Consider the following 23,227-nt stretch of genomic DNA (forward strand, 5'->3'; position numbering starts at 1 on the left):
TCGCGTCCAAGATTATTGCACTTATATAGCGACGTGCATGCACGTGTGTGTATGTGTGTGGCTGCTTGTGCTAGTCCGGACTAATGCCGAGAGAGAGAGAGAGAGAGAGAGAGAGAGAGAGAGAGAGAGAGAGAGAGAGAGAGAGAGAGAGAGAGATACATTGTTGAATGAACAGTTCTTTACACAAATCCTTTAGTTGTACATATATAATGTTTTACTGCCTAAAATATAGCTTCATTTTCTGTAACAACGTGTGTTCCGTTTAGCATTTAAACACATTCCTAAACATGTTTAGATCTAAACATGTTCATGAAAGTGTTTAAATCCAAAACGGAATACGTCTATCTATTCATCTATCAACTGCCGGACAAAAGAAAGTATAGACCTGAAAATTGGATGTGACCAAAAGAGTACTAACACTATTAAATCGTATTTCTACATTTAAAAAAAAAATGTCAAAAGGTAGTCAATGAACCGGTCTGACGAGGTCAGGTGTATCGAGATTTCACTGTGCTTGTCCCGAAAAGACATTTGTAAAGGTATTGTTTAATTCCAACATGTACACACGTTTCACGATTGCATATTAATTATGTAAATACAAATATAAACATGTTATTTAAGTATAAAATGTGAGTGAGTGAGTGAGTTGGGTTTAACGCCGCTTTTAACAGTATTCCAGTTATATCACGGCGTGTCAGCTTAATGTGGGAGGAAAGCCCGAAGTGATGCCGGTCTCAGACGTTTACCACTTCGGTGAAACCCACGAGCACAGATATGGTGCTGACAAACCTAGAAACATAATCGGGGCGAACCGGGATTCGAACCCACAATCATAGGTTTCTGGCGTGCCCAAGGGACGCAACTCTGCAAAGCGAATCGCGGCGCCTAAGACGACTGGGGCACCCGTGCCCCCAAGTATAAAATGTACATTAAAAAGTTTGAACATGACTTGTATGAAGATTTTCGACCTTATTAACCCAAATCTGCGGTCTATGAGGAGGAAATATCACTTGTTAGGGTACGGGGACTGTGGTGCTGTTTGCTGAGGGCGGCGGGGCCATTTCTGTCACATAAACACTGTTTACATACATATAGAATTATAGAAATAGTACACATTCCCACAGTATAGGGTTAGAATACACCAGGAAGTGTTAGTCATTGGGGGTGAGGATGTCACGATGTCTACCTATTTGTCTCTGTACTCAATATTGAAAAACAACAAGCATGAGTATTATGCCCCCCCCCCCCCCCCCTCCCCTTCGTTTTTCATGGCTGGTGATTCAGTCAAAAGGAAAAGGTATACGGAGACAGCCCCCCCCCCCCCCCACCCCCCCCCCACCCCCCCCCCACCCTCTCTCTCTCTCTTTCTGGTGTCCCCCGCCGGGATTTTGCTGGAATATTACTGAAAGCGGCGTTAAACCAAACTCACTCACTCACTTACTCTGTGTGCCCCCCCGCTCTCTCTTTGTCTCTGGCTCTCTCTCTCTCTCTCTCTTATCTCGAAGTTCTTGGGAACATATAGAGTTAGCCGCTGTTCGAGAAAAGCGAAGTCTCGCTGTTAGACCACAGAACGTATTGTGCCGGGACCATACGGGGGATTTAATCGTACATAAACTTGAGTCCTACGCCTCGTGGAATCATATCTGTTTATAAGATTTCAATCCTTTCGTAAACGGACATGAACAGTTTGAACGTATGCATATATCGTGAAATAACGCCGGTATCTGTATCAATAAAATACTAGAAATATGAATCATATTAATCTGGGCTGTTGGATAACGTTAAATTCTGGCATGAGACATGTATCTATAAAAATGAAATAAAACGTGTGTTATTATTTCGTCGACCACTGTCCAGAAAGTCATCACTATTGTGATCGAAAAACAAAACAGAGCGAACACTGAAAGAAAGATACATAAGTGTAAATTGTATAAATTCCTCAAAATTCCGTCAGATGAGATGAAGCAACCGTGATTGCGTTCGAAGTAAGCGAATCAGCACGTGACCGTGACCGTTCTCTCTGTGTGTCCCTCTCGCTCTCTCTCTCTCTTCCTCTCGCTCTCTCTCTGTCTCTGAAATACAACTTGTGGATCGTGATCACTTGTCCTTTGTGAAACTCTCAATCGTAATTAATACAAAACAATATATCGAGTTATTCGTCATAAACGATGAATCGACTCGACGACGCCGTGTTATCGATTTGGAGAGAGCTATTCAGAGTTTATACCAATTAACACAGAATTTATACTCACGATATTTAGTTAGGTATAGTAAAACCGCATTACCTCGAAGTTCGAGATAAGCGAAGTGTCGCTGTTAGGCCACAGCACGAATTCTGATTCCTACGAGCTCGTGGTATAATATCTGTTTATAAACTTAAATGATTTTAATCCTTTTGAAACCGGACATATTAATTTGAACGTATGCATATATCGTGAACTAACGCCGCAATCTATATCAATAAAATACTAGAAATATGAATCATATTTATCTTGGCTGTGGGATAACGTTAAATTCTGCCATGATACATGTGAATATTTTAAAAGAAATGAAACAAAACGTTTGTTATTATTTCGTGTACCACTGTCCAGAAAGTCATCATTATTGTGATCGAAAAACAAAACAGAGCGAACACTGTAAATTGTATAAATTCCTCAAAATTCCGTCAGATGAGATGAAGCAACCGTGATTGCGTTCGAAGTAAGCGAATCAGCACGTGACTGCTGGTGAGGATCCGGGTATTATATCTCCGCCTTGATGCGTGTGATTGACAGGTTGACGTCTGTCTTGTACATATATAAAACACCCTGTCTTTCTCGTGAGCTGTGTGTGTCTTCATTCAGATTGCAAGACCCAATAACAGGTGTGTCAGCTAGAACACCCAAAATGGTAGGTTTTTTACATTTTTCATATAATAGTCATTTCTATTACCCTTATGTATGTTAAAGATAAGGATACAAATTAAATTATGTTAAAGATATCACGTCTTTATAATTACTGATTTAAAGCAGCTGGTGGCAAGTTGGGATTGCCATGTTTTATGTAGCGCAGTGGCAGTCGCTTAAAAAACTACAGCTTGATAGATATAAGAGAGGATGTGGACTTTGTCAAACTGAACTTGATGGAAGGGGGATTTTTGCTGCTGGTCTGAGAGGACTGATTTGTTGTCTGTTTTGGCTGTTGAAGTTTTATGTTCTTTGATGCGGGTGGCTAATGGGCGCAGGGTTTCATCCATGTACGAGTCACCACAATCACAATTAATCATATAGATCACTCCTTTGAGTGGTTGGTTGTTAGGAGGGGGATTACGGCCGTTGTTTGTTTGTTTGTTGCTTAAGCCGCGGCCTGTAAATAATCGAGTCTAGACCAGAAAATCCAGTGATTGACATCATGACCATCGATCCAAGCAATTCGGATACGATGACATGCATCAACCAAGTCAGCGAGCCTGACACCCGACCCCGTTAGTCGCCTCTTACGACAAGCATAGACGCCTCTTGGGGCAAGCATGAGTTGCTGCCAATCAAACAGTTAATGGTAGTCACATAAAGGCATTTGGCTCATCCAACACGTTAACTGCGAATACTGGAATGTTTTATCAGTAAGGGGTGGCGGGTAGTGGGTAGCTTTATTTAAAAACAACAACAATTGTTCACTGGAGATGCCTGATGTCCTAAAAAAAGATGTTTTGCTAGCAGAGAACAGTTATTGCATGGCCTGAAGCACTGGCCGTGTTTTTGGCATTTACCCAACACAATTGAAACCGGCTTAACTTGATGACCCCTCGGTGTGATAGATATATCGGGCTTACCATGCAAAACAACGTAACGAAATGAGACCAGAGTGCCCGTAACAGATTATGCCGGGTGTCTAAGGTAGCAACGTTTGAGGCCATACCCTGAGATAACGGATTTCGAGTTAGCAAGGTTTCGGTGTATCCATGTGTAGATAATATTGCACCGAGTGTAAGTTATTATCAGAAAGTTATGATTGTATTGAATATACATTGTATATTGTACATATATTGTATAGAATACCCAGTGACACTTAATTAGTCTTGACCTCGCTTATCCGGACACCTCGCTTTCCGAATGATGTATATTAGGAACGTCTGGATGTATTGTAAGAACTCTTTCTATTTCTATGTCACTGTGTTATTAGGGGCGGTGGGGTAGCCCTGTGGTTAAACAGTTCGCTCGTCACGCCGGAGGCCCGAGTTCGATTCCACAATGTGTTAAGCCCATTTCTAGTTTTCTCTGCCGTGTTTTTGTTTGGATATTGCTAAAAAGAGGCGTAAAACCCATTCCATTCACTACTATGTTATGTCCATTAAACATTAAACATATTAGTGACGGATCTTTTCTTGAAAATGTTTGATATATTTAAAAATACATTTTTTTCCTTAAGAACAAAATTACATGTGAAATAATTTATTCGATTCCTTCCTTCACAGAAAGGGGGGTAAGAGTGCCTCATTCGTCTCTGGAACCGCAATTCGCTAGCGGAGTTGCGTCCCTTGGGCACGCCAGAAACCTATGTTTGTAGGTTCGAATCCCGGGTCGACTCGATAATGTTTCTTGGCTTATCAGCGCCACAGCCGTGCTCGTGGGTGTCACCAAATGATAATACCCGTGAAGATCCGGGTTAGAATTGGTCTTCAGTAACCAATGCTTGTCGTAAGAGGTGACTAACGAGGTCGGATGGTCATGCTCGCTGACTTGGTTGATGCATGTCATCGTATCCCAATTGATTAGATCGATGCTCATGATGTTAATCACTGGATTGTCTGATCCAGTACGTCTGAGTCAACCGTTTGCCTCCCTTCCCCTCTTCAAAACACACTCACCTCTTCCTCTCAAACACACGCACGCACACACACACACACTAAACAACCAGTACAAATATCAATATGTTTTGCCTTTGTGTATATTTCCACAAATGTTCCTTCACAGATGTCTTCGGGAAACATCGTGCTGCTACTGTGCGTCTGTCTGTGTGTCCAGTTCGCAGCTGCCCAGGTCGGGTGTCCATCTGGATGCTCGTGCTCCACCAACAACGCCATGAGCTGCCGGCGCCTCTACTCCTTCCCAACATACATCCCCTCCCATATAACCACGGTCTATTTCTATTATTCAAACTTGACCGAGATTCCTAGCGGAAGATTCCATGGACGCCCCAATCTGAAGACTATAAGCTTTACTTATGGATCTATCGGCACCATACAGAGCTGTGCATTCTCCGATATCCCCGCTTCAGTAACTTTCAACCGAGTAAACATCAACAATATCAGGGGAGGCGCGTTCAGCAACTTGGCCAAAAACATCAACCGCCAAATCTCGTTTTCCTCTTCCAACATCACCACCATCGAATCCTACGCCTTCCACAACCTGACCGGTCTGAACAATCTAATCTTCACTTATGCGAAGATCTTCACCATCCAATCGTATGCATTCAAGGACATCATCTACAGTCGCACCTTGAGGATGCAGTACACCAACATCACTAATCTGATGAGCTATGCCTTTGACATGCCGACCTACAGTTTCCAGTCTTCCCAGATCAGCAGAGGCTCCGTCATGAACATCGGCTGCAACACCCTGGAGGAACTGACGTCGGTGCAGTACCTGACAACGCCGTGTAACTGCGACAAAGTAGAGCTGTACAGACGCGGAACCAAGTTCTCCGGCAGACAGCACTGCTTCGCCCCCAACCAGCTCCAGAACTTGAACCCAGGCAGCATCAGCCAGTGCCAGCGTCCCTCTGTCAGGATGCCGAGGGCGTGTCCCGGGAGTTTTGATAATGATGGTGAGGATACTGGAGTGATGACGACCATCAGGGTAAGTATCTTCATCCAAATTCATGCTGACTAATGTAGCTGGTGAAATTACTATTTATAACATCGAGTGACATCATACTATTGTTTTACAGGGCCAATGTCACAGGGATAGTCTGTAGACAGTTTCTCTGTCCCAGGGACAGTCTACAGAAAGTCCCTCTATCCCAGGGATATTCTGTAGAAATTCCCTCTGTCCCAGGGATATTTTCTGTAGAAATTCCATCTACGTCAAGCTGACACGCCGTGATTGAACTGAAATACTGTTTAATGCAGCGTTAAACCTAACTCACTCACTTCCTCATATTGAAATGGAATGGGTACACCGCATAATCGAGGGTGACCTAAAACCCCTATAAATTTTCTCATGTGAATGTTTTAACCAGGACTAGTATTTTAATTCTACCTTCTGATTCTTTCAGCCTCCGATAACACCTTTAAGGGCCAACTGCACCCGGGAACAGATCCGACTCCAGCTGGCCAATCAAAACTACCGGGAGGCGTTGGCCTGCTTCCGGTTCAACTTCGACATGTCGGACAACAACCTCAGCTTCAAATTCGACATGTTCCTCAACTGAAGCAGGGCTAATCATCGGCTTTTGTTTCATAAACTAACACGAAGGAACAATAAAATTATTATAAAACTTCAATGAATTTGGTTTGGTTTTGTCAAATCAGTAGTCTCAAGGTCTTTATACATCATTACTAGTGAGTGAGTGAGTGAGTTGGGTTTAACGCTGCTTTGAAAGTATGTCAGGTAAGGCGGGTCAGCTTCATGTGGGAGGAAATCCCGAAGTGATGCAGGTAATAGACGGTTATATTACCACTATGGTGAAACCCACGACCACGGATATGGTGCTTGTAAATCTAGAAACATAATCGGGAAGAACAGGAATCCGATTCCGAGAGTAGTAGTAGTAGTAGTAGTCGTTGTGGCAGTAGTCTATTTATAACGCGTCATTCCGTTAATCAAGTGAATGCTCATGGCACTGCTAAAATATTACACCGGTCCATGGGTGATTCATACTCAGCTCCCTGGGGAGTATACACACCGGGCTACCTGGTGAGGCGCTGGAAGGTTAACGGTCATACCACCTCATCCTACTGGGTGCCCATTCACTGCTGGACGCTCAGAGGTATGTTCTCTTGGTCAAAGAGACAATACATACAACCTGTGTTAGAGTGTGGTGCAGGACCGAACCCTGGAATTTCTCAGAAATCAAGCTTGCCGACTAGGGCGTGGTCGATCCATCCACCTACTCTCCGCGACTAACGTTGCTTTATAAACTGTGACCTGTGTGTTGTACACAAGACCACGTGCCGCCATTACTCAGTGAATATAGTTTTACGAGTCTGGGGAAGGCAAACCAGTGGTTGATCGTATAAGCAACTAGTTAGAACACAGTCAAGTCATCCGATCTGGTATTTACGGTACAAAACACTGTGTGACGTGAAATAGGGTTTGAAGTCGCGTTCAAGGTTTTTTCATATATATGGCCACGTGCATGCACGTATGTGGCTGCTTGTACTAGTCCGGACTAATGCCGGTTTCATTACTAGCCCACACGTGATACACACTCACTCAGACACATAAGGCTAGTTTTATCCCCTTAATGCCGAGCGACAGACAGGGTAATTGTTGCACACGAGTTCTATTGTTTGTCATAATTGTTCATATCCGTGAATCGCATGACTTACAATAGAATTGCACGTGTCAAGATATTCATTTGCACGTGCATAGGTGTTCCAACAGAAGAAACTGAAAGATAATTCTTCTCTGCCAGAAATAGTTACTGACCTTGACCTTGAACTTCAAGTCAGATGGACACTCGAGAAGGTGAAGCACATACTTCGTCACCACTCGCCCCTTTCCATAACCTGCAAGAAGGCTTGTCGCGGAATAATACGATTTGGTCACGAATGCATACCCGAGAACTGGAAACTTCCAATCTCGGGGCACCCTGATGAACCAGTCTACTGGTGAGTTTTCTATGTTCCGTGCACAACTCGATGTACACTAATCATGCTAACTGTGGTGTATCCGTATATTTGTATATGACATAGTTTTGGTCAATATATCAGCATGAAAATAATGAAAGTTAAATCGTCAGTGATTCACTAAAATGAATGAATTAATTCCCATTTCACCACAGGTTATACATTGCTTACAGCTAAGTGAATGTGAGTAGAACCGCAATGGTCTTTCACTATGATCTCACTAGATTGTAAGCTTGGGAGGGTTGTTGCGGGAAAGCACAGATCTGTGCGCATTTTTATACAGTGAACTACGTTTATTACGAACACGCTTATAAAGAACTGATGGATATAACGAACCTACTTTTAGTCCCGACCATTTGTTGTATACATGCTGTATGTATGCTTATAACGAACTACGGTTATTACGAACTAAAATTAGTGGCCCCCTCGAGTTCGTTATAACCGTAGTCAACTGTAGTATGATGTTATCGACAGGATGCCTCTTAGGTTAGATTTGTTTGATTCTCTGTTGTTTAATGCCGCACTCCACTATGCCGCAATATTCCACCATATGACGGCGGTCTGTAAATAATCGAGTCTGGACCAGACAATCCAGTGATTGACATCAATAACATTGATCTTCGCAACTGGTATACGATGACATGTATCAAGCAAGTCAGCGAGCCTGACCACCTGATCCCGTTAGTCGCCTCTCTGGAATCTTCACCGTTCGAGACAGTCAGTGAGAGCTCTTTGGCAATTTGTAACGGTCAGACCTTTTGACTAAGGGGCGCTCCGAAGTTACGTAACTTCGAACTTTAGAATGTTACAGCATAATCTCATTAAATCAAATCTTAGTTCTCGCTATCGCTAAAAAAGGATCTGAGGATATTACAGGAGGGTCACGTCAGAACGACCTGTTATCCGACCAATCAGAGCGTCGCTTACCAGATCATGAAAGTGACAGTCAGAATGTGATTTCTAATCATGCATCCTCGAAAACTTTAACACGGGGTATTCCGAACGATAGTTGCGGGTTCAACGACTGAATCCATACAATCTGGACCATCTATTAGCGATTCCAGAATGTTCGTTTGTTCAGTTTTCAAATTTTTAATCGAGAATTTGTCAAAATATGTTTCGAAGCGTAGTCGCCAATTTGAAATTAGTGCCATAAAGCACAAGAAAGCTGCCTTCTGATTGGTCATTCCATTGGTCAGTCAAAGTTCGCGCAAGGTCGCTCTGAAGTGACCCGTAATGGGATGTCCTCAGATCTTTGTTTAGCGGCAGCGAGAACTTAGATCTGATTTTAATGAGATTGGTTACAGCACTGACCATCAGAAGTAACAACCACAGAACGATCACAGGTTTTAGACTTGTTTTCGTCACCATACAAATACAACAGATCCCCAATGCCAACACTAGGGCTAGCCAACACTTTAGGAAGTGGAGCCTTTGAAAGTTCACTGGATGAGTGATTTATGAACCATTTGCTGGGTTGGTCTAGGATGAGGTTTCGATCGTTCATTGGTATTTGTACATTGCTTAACTGACCCCGCTGTAGCAGCAGTTCTCGAGAAGATAATCCTCATAAACGAATTCGAGATGTTAATTGTGCAGTGGCAATTGATCACGTAAAGGGAGACAGAGCCTCTGTGGGGTCAAGAAAAGGAGTTCCTTTTTCCAGTTCTTGGATGCATCGCACAGCAACAGGGTTCTTGTTCGGATTCTATCTATCTCTAAGGGACTACTTGTGCTCATTTTCAACACTCTAAGACATGTTAAAGAATGGCCATGTACTTCCGGGCAGATTCAGGCAGATACTGGTCTATGTTACACCCTACTGTTTTCTGAAAACGTTGACCACCAAGTCGTTGCTGACGTTGAGGGGGCGGTCGGGTAGCCTAGTGGTTAAAGCGTCCGATCGTCACGCCGAAGACCCGGATTCGATTCCCGACATGGGTACAATTAGTGAAGCCCATTTCTGGTGTCCCCCGCCGTGATATTGCTGGAATATTGCTAAAAGTGGCGTAAAACCATACTCACTCGCTCACTCACTGACGTTGAGAACGTTGAGTATGGCGAAATTTGCCCAGATGAGACCCTGTCGCAACCCTAACTTTGGCATCCTCTGATGAATGCACTTCATCAAGAAGTATATCAACTGCTCATGAAATTTCCGGTTTGAGAGAGGCAAGAGTACGAGACCTGATTTCGAACCATACCTTTGTTTCACAGTCTTAGCAACTTGGGGTTAAAACGCGTAACTTCTCATCTTCTGAAATAATGTCACCACGATGCGACGTACGTCTATTCTCATACAAGTTATCTTTGATGATGAAGATAAGCGTTGATAAAAGTCGTCTGGTCGTTCGTAGTTTTTTTGTCACAAAAAATCGTGAATGTGTGATCCTGACGATTAGAAACCACTTTGTAGACGAATAACTTGCCATATGTCTCCTACGGCTCTCACAGGGTAGAAGTTAGCAATATGCCCCAGCATTAAAGTACTGTCGGAAAAGCTAGAACAATGTTTTTTGCCAGTTATAAAGGATATAATTTTTCACAGACTGTTGTTATCGAAATATCGAGTAACTACCGATCGACCTACATGTGGTTTGAAGTATTCAAGTCACAAGGAGTCATATCGACAAGTTTACAGGCGACAAATTCGAACAGGAAGTTCACAAGTTCAATGATGGCAGTCTGAAACGGACTATAGATATATGCGCACGTGACTCCGTTATGATGATAATAATAATGAAGCCTTCATAAATCATTAATCCACACACAAAAATCATTTGGAGAAAATTCTAGATGTGCATCTTCTAAAATGACAAAATGACGCTGCGTTTGTTTCGTTAACATTGCTCCCATGATGCATGTTATATTTTACGCTTGCATAGCCACAGGCATGGTGCACGATATGGAGTCAGTATTGGGGAATGTATACACTTCTTTACACTTTAAAGAGATAGAGGAAATACATTTATTAATTTAGATAGGGTGATTTACCGAACTGCCCAAGCTATGGGGTTTTCATTTCATACCATCAAGTCTACGGTATGATGAATAAAACAACACAGGTGTAGGGGTGGTCTCAAAAACAAAACAGGGACGTGAAAGGATATTAGACAGCTTTGATACAGTGTTTAGGCGTATAGTGTACACGCGTTATGAGCAGAAGCTAACCCTGACTTGTAGTATCAATTGGAAATAAATTAAAGATACAATGAATGTTTCCCGGACTGCACAAACTATTGCTCTCCAAGAGATTGGATTTCGATACACTGCGCGTGCCGATGACCGAGTAGTTGTCAGGGGAAATATTCCATCCTGTCTATGAGGTCACATTATCTCCGGAACATTCATAACTATCACAGTCAGGGCGTCCAGATAACTTACCTTGATGAATCATTCCACTGACTACACGTGGCTATCGGCAGATGGACAAAAAGCACCCATGGTAGCATCAGGTAAAGGTAATCGTGTCATTGTTTTACACGCCGCAACCCATGATATGGGGCTTATTGCTGGATGGATGATTTTCATAAGGAAATCATAGGAGGCCATGTGTTCATAGACTGGTTGGAACTTCAGCTATTGCTCATTTTAAACAACGTCATTGTCATTTCCATGGATAATGCCAGTTAATATAACGTCCGGGAATCAGATACTGTCGCCCCTACCATGAGTAGTCTGAAGTCGACCATACAGGAATATATGACATTGTCGGCTTCAGACCATATGAAACGACAGTTCAACTTATGGAGAAAAATTCGGCTGAATAAGAAACCAGTAAAGTACAAGACATATTTGCTGGCGGCACAACACGGTCACGTTGTCTTACGTACGCCAGTCAGACACTGTGAGCTCAACCCTGCTGTGCCTAATTTGGTTAAGTTTAAAGTTTCCGTGGCAAGACATAACACAACATTCAAAAGTACAGATTCATATACGTCATCAGCGGAGATAAATGCTACCTCAAGAAACCATCTGTAGAACAACAAATACTTATTGATTCCACAACCGCAACCTTCCAATACTCATCCAGTTTCATAGCTTTTAACTGTTCCATCATGTTTCCAAGCAAATATAATGCAGTACATATCCAAATTGCTACCCCATCAGCGCACATGTCAATGACCACGTGAGAGGTCATCACCTCGGGACAGGTGTTAGGTAGGTGCCTCGGGTTATAGACCGTTTCATATATGCATGTCAACACACGAATATTTTCTAAGTTTATCATCATTTTACCTGTAAAAGTACATTTAAAGCATAATCACAATGTCAGTTAGGACAGGCTTGATTAGGTGTGTGTTAATTTTGATATATGCTCTTTTTAAGTCCTATGACTCGTATTTATTAAATGAAGCCAGAAAAGCATTTTTCTAGCATTTCCGACAGTACTTAAGTTCAAGTATGTTTTCTTTCTGTTTGGCTGTTCTCCAAGCCTCCCGTGCAACAACAAGGCTGTTGTTTTGAAAACCCCTCAGTTAGTGGAGTTGCTCTGATTTTTCTCTCCCCATGCAACGCCGTCTATCATAAATAGAGCAAAGTCTACATTCAGGGACAAAGGGTATAATATGTTCAGGCGCCTTTTCTCAAAGGACGTCACAGGCTCATGTCTTGTTGAGACATCACTGCTTTGGGGCTGTGAGTGTGGTAGCCATTGCGATATTTTACTGCAGCTTCAAACACTAGTGTTCCGGTATGTGTGAAGGATTTTTGGTTGGTTGGTTTGTTGTTATCGCCGCACTCAGCAATATTCCAGCTATATGACGGCGGTCTGTAAATAATCGAGTCTGGACCAGACAATCCAGTGATTAATATGATGAGCATCAATCCACGCAATTGGGATTGATGACATGCATCAACCAAGTCAGCAAGCCTGACCACCCGATCCCGTTAGTCGCCTTTTACGACAAGCATAGTCACCTTTTACGGCAAGCACGAAGGAACTACCTAGTCACAAAATACCAAAGCTTAAGATTTGTGAGCGTTGTGATTTCTCAGATGATTGTTTTGTTGGTGACTATAATCAGCCGAGGGGAAATGTGAATATTCCACAGCGTATAGATTTAAAAAAGTGTTATGGCATTTCTGGACGGGATTATATTTATCGTTAATATTATCATGAAACATTCATATTGTCAATACCTATCCTCTCTACAATATCCGTCTATGGTAGACTGAGAACTTATCAACCCTCGTATAGTGGAGAAATCTTTCCAGTCATGTTCAACGGACAATGCATGTAATATATAAGGTTTGCTGAAAATGCAGTCCTTATGTATCTATTAGATGGTGTTAAAATTACTTGACCATGCTCAATGGACAGTGGATATAGCGTTCGCTGAGCATGCATTGTCCTTATGCAACCAGTAGATAGTTTTGAGATTACTGTAAATTTTGAGAGAACTGCGCGACAGTAAAGCAAAACTGGCCATGCCAGTTTTCTCCGATGAACATATTTTACAGAAACAGATTGAGTGTTTTCTAAAAGTTTATCCATGAAAGAGTTGTAAACTATCTGTCGTTTTTCAAGCAGACGCTGGCAGACATTTTTGACACCGCCTTGGGAAATTTTACTTTCTTCAAAACAGAACATAGAAGATGATATTTATCTTTTGTTTGTATTTGGTGCATATACATCTATTAGATAAAAGGTATATTAGTGAATAACATAACATCAGTTTATTCATATATAACTGTAAGGCCACAGGCCCATAGTACAGAATACATGACAATTTGGAAGAGGTTAGAAAGGATTCATTTCTTAATGACATGGCATGATATATAAAGAAAGAGAGATTTTGTTTTCTGCGACAACATTAAAAGAACATTGTCTACATAATCTTAAACATTTGGGTATTTTATTTGTGCCTGCCAACTTCAACCATTAACCTGTGTGAGCTGCATCTAAATTGTGTTAATCATATTCTGCATTTACGCCAGTTAAATATTTTTCGGCGCATATTTGCATTTTAAAATATCTATATTATTCGCATTAGCTAGATACATTTACAGTAGATCTCCATGTTTGAAAGAACATGTCAAAAAGCGTCTGCCTTATTTTCGATATGAACATGGCATGATTCTCTAAGAAACATCGGTTATCCCAGATGTAACCATACCCACATTTATACAGAAGACATTTAACATTGTATGCCCAATTTGATCTCCATCCTTTTCATACAATAGCATCATATTATAACATGTTTTTGGCATACTTACTGGCATTTTTAGTAATTTTAACCATTATCTTATGATTTTTAAGTAGTGATATGTATGCAAGGACATGCGACCACATTCACCATAAACCATTACGTTAGAAGTACTGTATTAACACCAAGAAATCTTTTGCATGCGTATAAATATACGGATTCAATGTCTTTAGCCTCTGCAAAACCCCATATTTCCGAACCCTAGGAAAGAATAGGAGCTATTTTGGGGTAAATTTTTTTGAAGAAAGAGCACACTCGCTAAAATGTTCAAACGTTTGTAAAATTCCCAATAACATCTTTTAGCTTGGATTGCTGCATTACACATATGTCGGTTCCATGATAATTTACTTGAAAATATTACACAAAGATATTTCTATGAGGTTTCAGTTTGAAGTAATTGTCCCCGAAAGTACCACTTTTCGATTCTTGACAGCGTATTTCCTTTGCGAAATACAACAATATTTGTCTTATCTAGTTAACATTAAGTTTCCACGCATCACAGTACAATTCTAGCTGATTTATCAAAGTTTGTAAACCTTTTACAGTACTTGAGAACATGATTATATCTTCAAATAGTAACATAAATATTTTTATAAGTTCAGGATGTAATTGTATACCATCATCATAATTTCTTTTGATTTGGGCTGCAAGCCCATTTATATAAAAAAAAACAGAACAAAAAGGCTTAATACACATCCTTGGCGCACACCAGTATGGTAGATAAAAGGATCTGATTACATGCCGTTTTGCTTAAAACGTGATTTAACTTCCTTATAAATACCACAGATCCTTTCTTGAAAATGCCAGATATTTAAAAATATAAATTGCTCCCGTAGACAAGAAATACATTAGAAATACTTTATTCGGTTCCTTCCTTCACAGAAAAGGGGGCGCGATTTTGCCAGTAGCAGTGTTGCATCTCTTGGGCACGCCAGAAGACTATATTTGTGAGTTCGAATCCCGGTTCGACCCGATTATGTTTCTTAGTCTATCAGCACCATACCCATGCTCGTGGATTTCACCAAATGATAATACACATGAAGATCCGGGTTAGAATTCAGTAACCCTTCAGTAAACCATTCTTGTCGAAAGAGGTGACTAACGGGATCGGGTGGTCAGGCTCGCTGACTTGGTTGATTCATGCCATTGTAACCCAATTAGGTAGATCGATGCTCATGATGGCAGTCATAAGATTGTCTGGTCCAGATTCAATTACTTACAGACCCCCGTCATATAGCTGGAATATTGCGCGACGTTAAAAAACAAACAAATCTTTAGACGTCTGGGTCAACATTATGCCCCCTTCAAAACACACACACCTCCACCTCTTTTTGTGGTCTCGTTGGCCAATAGAACATTCCTCTGAGCATCCAGCAGTGAATGGGCACCCGGTAGGGTGTAGTAGTAATGAACTTCTAGCGCCTCATAAGGTAGCTTGGGATGTATACTCCCAGTGGAGCTGAAGATGAATGATCCATGGACCGTGCTAATAATCTAACAGTGCCGTGATCATTCACTTGGTTAACGGAAATAGACTTCTGCCACTACTACTACTCTCGGGTTCGAATCCCTGTTCTTCCCGATTATGTTTCTAGGTTTACAAGCACCATATCCGTGGTCGTGGGTTTCACCAAGTGGTAATATAACCGTCTATTACCTGCATCACATCGGACTTTCCTCCCACATGAGGCTGACCAGCCTTAACTGACATACTTTCAAAGCAACGTTAAACCCAACTCACTCACTCACTCACTCACCCTTCCACCAAGCCACTCACTCAAAGACTAAAGACTACGCTGATTTTTTTTGTATTACAAATTCATTGAAGTTTTATAATTTTTTTTATTGTTCCTTCATATTAGTTTATGACACAAAAGCCGATGATTAGCCCTGCTTCAGTTCAGGAACATGTCGAATTTGAAGCTGAGGCTGTTGTCCGACATGTCGAAGTTGAACCGGAAGCAGGCCAACGCCTCTCGGTAGTTTTGATTGGCCAGCTGGAGTCGGATCTGTTCCCGGGTGCAGTTGGCCCTTAAAGATGATATCGGAGGCTGGAAGAATCAGAAGGTAGAAATATAATACTAGTCCTGGTAAAACATTCACTTGAGAAAATATATAGAGGTTTTGGGTCACCCTCGAATATCCAATGTATCCATTCCATGTCAATAGGAATAGGTTAGTGAGCTGGGTTAACGCTGCATTAAACAGTATTTCAGTTCAATCAGGGCGTGTCAGCTTGACGTGGGAGGGAAGACAGCGGTGGTGCAGACGTTTACTACTTTGGTGAAATCCCAGTGCACGGGTACGGTGCTGACAAACTTGAAACATAATCAGGTCGAACCCACGACGTCGCATAGGTGCCTGTCACACCCAAGGGACGCAACTCAGCGAGTTCATGGTGCCTAAGACGATTGGGTCCCCGTGACCCGTGACCCCAGGTATTTTTAGCGCCGTGACATTCGATTCGGGCTCAAGACAACGCTGTGGTGGCGACTGCGCCAAAGCTATTTATCACAATAGAATGGAAATGGAATACATTGGATATTCGACGATGGGTTGCAGTGAGTGAGTATGATTTTACGCCGCTTTTAGCAATATTCCAGCAACATCACGGCAGAGGACATCGGACATGGGTTTTAAACATTGCACCCATGTGGAATAGAACCCGGGCCTTCATAGTGACTAGCGAACGCTTTAAACACAGGGCCACCCCACCGCCCTTCGGTTTGGAGTTTTCAGTGATATAGCTTGCCGTAAGAGGCGACAAACGGGATCGGGTGGTCAGGCTCGCTGACTTGGTTGATGCATGTCATCGATCCCAATAGCGTAGGTCGATGCTCATCATATTAATCACTGGATTATTTACAAACCGCCGTCATTTAGCTTGAATATTGCTGAGTGTGGCGTAAAACAACAAATCAACCAATAATATAGTTATTGGACGCTAGTACAAATAAAGGACATTATTCGCGACGGTTGGCTCATTCTCAATCAAGTTTGAGATATAATTGTTTTTTGGACCGTGTCATTCTGGCTTGAAGCACGTGACATTTCCATGATTCAAACCACCCTTCGAGAAATTAGGTCGTTTGTTTTTAGCTATATTCATACCCATTCTTGGATCAAACCACCCATCGAAGGGCTTTCCTTCCACATCAAGTTCATACGCCGTGATATGACGCTGTTTAAAGCGGCACAAAACTGTAATCCCTCGCTCAGTCTTGGCTTGAATATTGTGAATAGCGGTGTAAAATCACTCACTCGTGCCTTCTATGAAACTGAGATATCTGTATTGTTATGACAATCATTTGGGGGATAAAACCAACTTTTTTTTAATTCAGAGGTAGATTGACGAGCTACATTCTACAATGAAGAATTAAAAGTAAATGGGAACTATTTCGGATGGAGGGAAACGATGAGTGATCGGGTGAGTCTGATGGGTTGAAGGGTCAAAACCAGGGCTTTAAAAACAGGTCCTTCATTGTAAAGTAAAGCTTAAGGGGTCGCTGTCGGTAAAGGTACTACACTCCTGTACCCCAGTTACGTTTCTGTACCTGGGATACATACACTCTTCAAAAAAAGAAACGCACATGTAGTATGTAGTTCATTGAACCTGACTACACAAAAAATCCGGTATATAAATTGGATATATGTTATTGGAAACTGTTGGTGGCCTGATATTCGACAAACGGTGCGTCAAAACGCAGCCATTGTCTATTTGCAATGTCTTAAACGGCATTGTTTCCACACTTGTTCAAAAATGTCATAGAGGAAAACAGTATTCGCAAATGCACGTGCACGTTATGGCATTTGTAACCAATACACACAGTTCAATTCCACTGCAGACCGTCCGAGAACTGGCCGCCCACGAGTTAACACCCCTGCACAGGATCGCTACATTCGACTGTTCAACCTACGTCATCGCAATGCCACAGCTACACAGACTGCAGGACGCATCCCTGGTTTGAGGAGGATATCGGACCAGACTGTCAGGAACCATCTTTCCGAGGCTGGAATCCGACTCAGAAGATCAGTTTTCGTCCCTGTTTTGCAACATATCCATCGACAACGACGCTCGTGTTGGTGCTATACCTTACAGCGTTGGAATTTGAGAAACTGGAGACGAGTGTGGTTTAGCGATGAATAACGATTTCATCTTCACCGCCGAGATGGAAGACAACGTGTTTATCGTCGTCGAAATGAGCGTTTTGCCCCACATTGTGAACGTGAATTCGACAATTTCGGTGGCGGCAATGTCATGGTGTGGGGGCCGTATCCTACACCATGAGATCTGACTTGCTTGTGGTTCAGGGAAATATGACAGCAAATCGCTACATGAATCAAATTCTTCAACCTCACCTTCTTCCAATCATTGACCGCCAGAGGGAACTGTTTTCACAGGACAGCGCTCCACCGCACACAGCTCGTGTCACGGTAGACTACCTTCATAATGCCAAGATCAACGACTTGCCCTGGCTGTCGAGATCTCCAGATCTCAACCCAATCGAACACCCCTGGGATGAACTCGATCGACGTATACGTCAACGTCAGAACACGCCGCAGACACCCCCACAACTGGCCAACGCGTTACAAGCAGAATGGCGCAGAATTGCGCAGGACAGAATTCGTACAGTCAGTGCCGAGGAGATATAGAGCCGTGATTGCTGCCCGGGACTGTCACACGAGATACTGAGTTCAGCACCACCGTGTGACCTTATGTGACATGACAATGGACTGATTTCATTGCCTTTGTACAACGACAACATATGACTATCGGGCTCCAAAATGTCATACTTGTATCAATGATATTAAATTAAATATATCGACTTAATTAGGTTCAATAAATTCACTAAAAAGCTACCTGTGCGTTTTATTTTCAAGTGTGTATATGTAGTACCAATGCCGACAACGACCCCTTCAGCTAAAGGAGAGTTTGGTTAAAATGTAAACTTGAGGGAGTTTGCCAGGGCCCCGAGTGTCTACATTATCAACCAGCCCCGATGGAAAGTTATTTATCTGTCTTATAAACCGAAAGAAAAATCTGAAACGATCTCCATCGACAATTGTATGTTTCCAACACACTTTCCGTGAACCTTAGGAAACGGACGTGCTATATCTCTTGCTGGCGAAATGTATGTACTTCAAAAAGAGATTCTTGAAAGCATTGTGGTTTATCAGTGCGGCTCCAGCCCAGCTGTTCATTAACTAGGTTTAACAATATTGCGGACATTGTGTTCAAATGCAACAACAATCTAATGAGGGGCATCCTACAGAATATCTCTGGGACAGATGGACTTTCTACAGAATATCTCTGGGACAGATGGACTTTCTACAGAATATCTCTGGGACAGAGGGAATTTCTACAAATACTAGTATCCCTGGGACAGAGGGAATGTCTGCAGAATATCTCTGGGACAGAGGGAATTTCTACAAATACTAGTATCCCTGGGACATAGGATATTTCTACAGAATATGCCTGGGACAGATGGACTTTCTACAGACTATCCATGGTACAGATGGGCTTTCTACATACTATCCCTGGATCATTGTCCCCGTAGAAACAATAGTAGGACGTCACTCGAGGTTAATAATAGAAAATTAACCAGCTACATTAGTCAGCATTGGCTACTCGATTTTTCCCGGACACAGGAATTTGGATGAAGATACTTACTCTGATGGTCGTCATCACTCCAGTAGTATCCTCACCACCATGATCAACACTCCCGGGACACGCCCTCGGCATCCTGACAGAGGGACGCTGGCACTGGCTGATGCTGCCTGGGTTCAGGTTCTGGAGCTGGTTGGGGGCGAAGCAGTGCTGTCTGCCGGAGAACTTGGTTCCGCGTCTGTACAGCTCTACTTTGTCGCAGTTGCACGGCGTTGTCAGGTACTGCACCGACGTCAGTTCCTCCAAGGTGTTGCAACCGATGTTCATTACGGAGCCTCTGAGGACCTGGGAGGACTGGAAACTGTAGGTCGGCATGTCAAAGGCATAGCTCATCAGATTAGTGATGTTGGTGTACTGTAGCCTCAAGTAGCGACTGTAGATGATGTCTTTAAATGCATACGATTGGATGGTGAAGATCTTCGCATAGCTGAATTGTAGATTGTTCAGACCGGTCAGGTTTTGGAAGGCGTAGGATTCGATGGTGGTGATGTTGGAATAGGAAAACGAGATTTGGCGGTTGATGTTTTTGGCCAAGTTGCTGAACGCGCCTCCCCTGATATTGTTGATGTTTACTCGGTTGAAAGTTACTGAAGCGGGGATATCGGAGAATGCGCAGCTCTGTATGGTGCCTATAGATCCATAAGTAAAGCTTATAGTCTTCAGATTGGGGCGTCCGTGGAATCTTCCGCTAGGAATCTCGGTCAAGTTTGAATGATAGAAATAGGCCGTGGTTATATGGGAGGGGATGTATGTTGGGATGGAGTAGAGGCGCTGGCAGCTCATGGCGTTGTTGGTGGAGCACGTGCATCCGGATGGACACTCGACCTGGGCAGCTGCTAACTGGACACACAGACAGACGCACAGTAGCAGCACGATGTTTCCCGAAGACATCTGTGAAGGAACATTTGTGGAAATATACACAAAGGCAAAACATATTGATATTTGTACTGGTTGTTTAGTGTGTGTGTGTCTGTGCGTGTGCGTGTGCGTGTGTGTGTGTGTGTGTGTGTGTGTGTGTGTGTGTGTGTGTATGCGTGTGTTGGAGAGGTGGAGGTGTGTGTGTGTGTTTTGAAGAGGGGAAAGGGGCATGATGTTGACCCAGACGTTGGGATACAATGACATGCATCAACCAAGTCATCGAGCCTAACCACCCAATCCCGTTAGTCACATCTTTCGACAAGAATGGTTTACTGAAGGGTTACTGAATTCTAACACGGATCTTCATGGGTATTATCATTTGGTGAAAAATCCGTCACTATTATGTTCAATGTTTAATAGACATAACATTTTAGTGAGTGGGGTGGGTTTTACGCCTCTTTTAAGCAAAATCCCAGCAAAAACGGCAGGGAAAACTAGAGATGGGCTTAACACATTGTACCTATGTGGAATCGAACTCGGCCTTCGGCGTGACGAGCGAATTCTGTAAGCACTGGGCTACCCCACTGCCCCTAATAACACAGTTACATAGAAATAGAAAGAGTTCTTAGAATACATCCAGACATTCCTAATATACACCATTCGGAAAGCGAGGTGTCGGGAATAGCGAGGTCAAGACTAATCACTGTATCCTCTATGCAATATACGTACAATATACAATGTATATTCAATATAATCAAAACTTTCTGATAAGAACTTACACTCGGTGCAATATTATCTACACATGCATACACCGAAACCTTGCTAACTCGAAATCCGTTATCTCGGGATATCGTTTTTAACGTTGTTGCCTTAGATTCCCGGCAAATCTGTTACAGGCACCAATGGCCGTAAGACACATGAAGAGAATAGGTCTTCAGCAACCCATGCTTGTCGTAAAAGGCGACTATGCTTGTCGTAAGAGGCGACTAACGCGATCGGGTGGTCAGGCTTGCTGACTTGGTTGATGCATGTCATCGTACCCCAATTGATTGGCTCAATGCTTATGATGTCAGTGACCGGATTGTCTGGTCCAGACTCGATTATTTAAAGACCGCTGTCTGTAAGGCGTAAGCAACAAACAAACAATGGCCGTAAGCCCCCTCCTAACAAACAGCCACCCAAAGGAGTGATCTATAAGATTAATTGTGACTGTGGTGACTCGTACATGGACTACCCCCATTAGTCACCAGCATCAAAGAACATAAAACCTCAACAGCCACAACAGACAACAAATCACTCCTCTCAGACAACCATCAAAAATGTTATTTGTTAAATTTTAGAAACACGGCAAATGCTTCAAGCCATGCAATAACTGTTCTCTGCAAGCAAAACATTTTGTCAGGACATCCGGCCTCTCCAGTGTGGGTTTTTTAATAAAGCTACTCACAACCCGCCACCCCTTACAAACAAAACAAATTCCAGTACTTCTCGTGGTTAACGTATTGGATGAGCCATATGTCTTTATGTGACTACCATTAGCTGTTTGCTTGACATACCATTAACTGTTTGATTGGCATCAATGGCTGTAAGACCCGTGAAGAGACAATGTCTGCTGCAACCCATGCTTGTCGTAAAAGGCCACTATGGTTGTCGTAAGATGCGACTAACGGGATCGGGTGGTCAGGCTTGCTGACTTGGTTGATGCATGTCATCGTATCCCAATTGTTTTGATCAATGCTCATGATGCAGCAAAAATTCCCCTTCAATCAAGTTCAGTCCACATCCTCTCTAACAAACATGACTTCACAACAAAAGAAAACCTCTCAGATACTATAGAAACCTGCCGCCACAAACCTTTCATCAGCAGAGATCAAGGGCATTACAATGCGTCTGCCCAGATCTAATCAACCAATATACTCTGTTTATCCGATCAGCTTGTTACATTTTTTAATCCTTACCTACATCTGGCTTCATTACCTATGTGTTATTTGTTATTCTTACTGGCTTCATCCAATTATCTGTGTGCTACTTGTTACTATTACCTATTGTTGTTAATGTTGATCTTCTTATTACAGAACAACATGTACCTATCATTACTTGATTGCAGTCACTTCACCTTGATGACGATGTGAGAATCTACATCGAAATGTTGTTAAATGCATTAAAGCAGAAATTGTTATCCACCAAGCTGTAGTTTTTTAAGCGACTGCCACTGCGCTACATAAATAACGGCAATCCAAAATTGCCACCAGCTGCTTTAAATCAGTAATTATAAAGACGTGATATCTTTAACATAATCTAATTTGTATCCTTATCTTTAACATACATAAGGGTAATAAAAATTAATATTGTATGAAAAGTGTAAAAAAACTTACCATTTTGGGTGTTCTAGCTGACACACCTGTTATTGGGTCTTGCAATCTGAATGAAGACACACAGCTCACGAGAAAGACAGGGTGTTTTATATATGTACAAGACAGACGTCAACCTGTCAATCACACGCATCAAGGCGGAGCTATAATATTGTACCCGGATCCTCACCAGCATTCACGTGCTGATTCGCTCACTACGAACGCAATCACGGTTGCTAAATCTCATCTGACGGAATTTTGAGGTATTTATACAATTTACACTCATGTATCTTTCTTTCAGTGTTTGCTC

The 23,227-nt window shown here is 42.4% G+C and overlaps 2 protein-coding genes across 2 annotated transcripts; one reads left to right on the plus strand and one right to left on the minus strand.

Moving 5' to 3' along the window:
* The first annotated feature begins 2,758 nt into the window (after positions 1–2,758).
* Positions 2,759–6,483, plus strand: LOC124115770 (carboxypeptidase N subunit 2-like). The gene is made up of 3 exons (XM_046476886.2): positions 2,759–2,889; positions 4,953–5,837; positions 6,256–6,483. Exons 1-3 carry the CDS (start codon positions 2,887–2,889, stop codon positions 6,409–6,411), a joined length of 1,044 nt encoding a protein of 347 aa, XP_046332842.2. The 5' UTR covers positions 2,759–2,886; the 3' UTR covers positions 6,412–6,483.
* Positions 6,484–15,893: 9,410 nt separating this feature from the next.
* On the minus strand, positions 15,894–22,999 carry LOC124115771 (carboxypeptidase N subunit 2-like). The gene is made up of 3 exons (XM_046476887.2): positions 22,942–22,999; positions 19,712–20,599; positions 15,894–16,091 (listed from the first exon to the last, which is right to left on the minus strand). The coding sequence occupies exons 1-3, from the start codon at positions 22,942–22,944 to the stop codon at positions 15,936–15,938; spliced, it is 1,047 nt and encodes a 348-aa protein (XP_046332843.2). The 5' UTR covers positions 22,945–22,999; the 3' UTR covers positions 15,894–15,935.
* Positions 23,000–23,227: the final 228 nt, after the last annotated feature.

The sequence above is a fragment of the Haliotis rufescens genome, unplaced genomic scaffold, assembly GCF_023055435.1.
Source record: "Haliotis rufescens isolate VD_foot unplaced genomic scaffold, xgHalRufe1.0.p SCAF_8, whole genome shotgun sequence".
Taxonomy (NCBI): Eukaryota; Metazoa; Mollusca; class Gastropoda; order Lepetellida; family Haliotidae; genus Haliotis; species Haliotis rufescens.

Coding starts and splice junctions, on each gene's coding strand:
- LOC124115770 (XM_046476886.2), top strand. Junction 5,838..6,255: donor GAGTGATGACGACCATCAGG/GTAAGTATCTTC, acceptor TGATTCTTTCAG/CCTCCGATAACACCTTTAAG.
- LOC124115771 (XM_046476887.2), bottom strand. Junction 16,092..19,711: donor GAGTGATGACGACCATCAGA/GTAAGTATCTTC, acceptor TGATTCTTCCAG/CCTCCGATATCATCTTTAAG.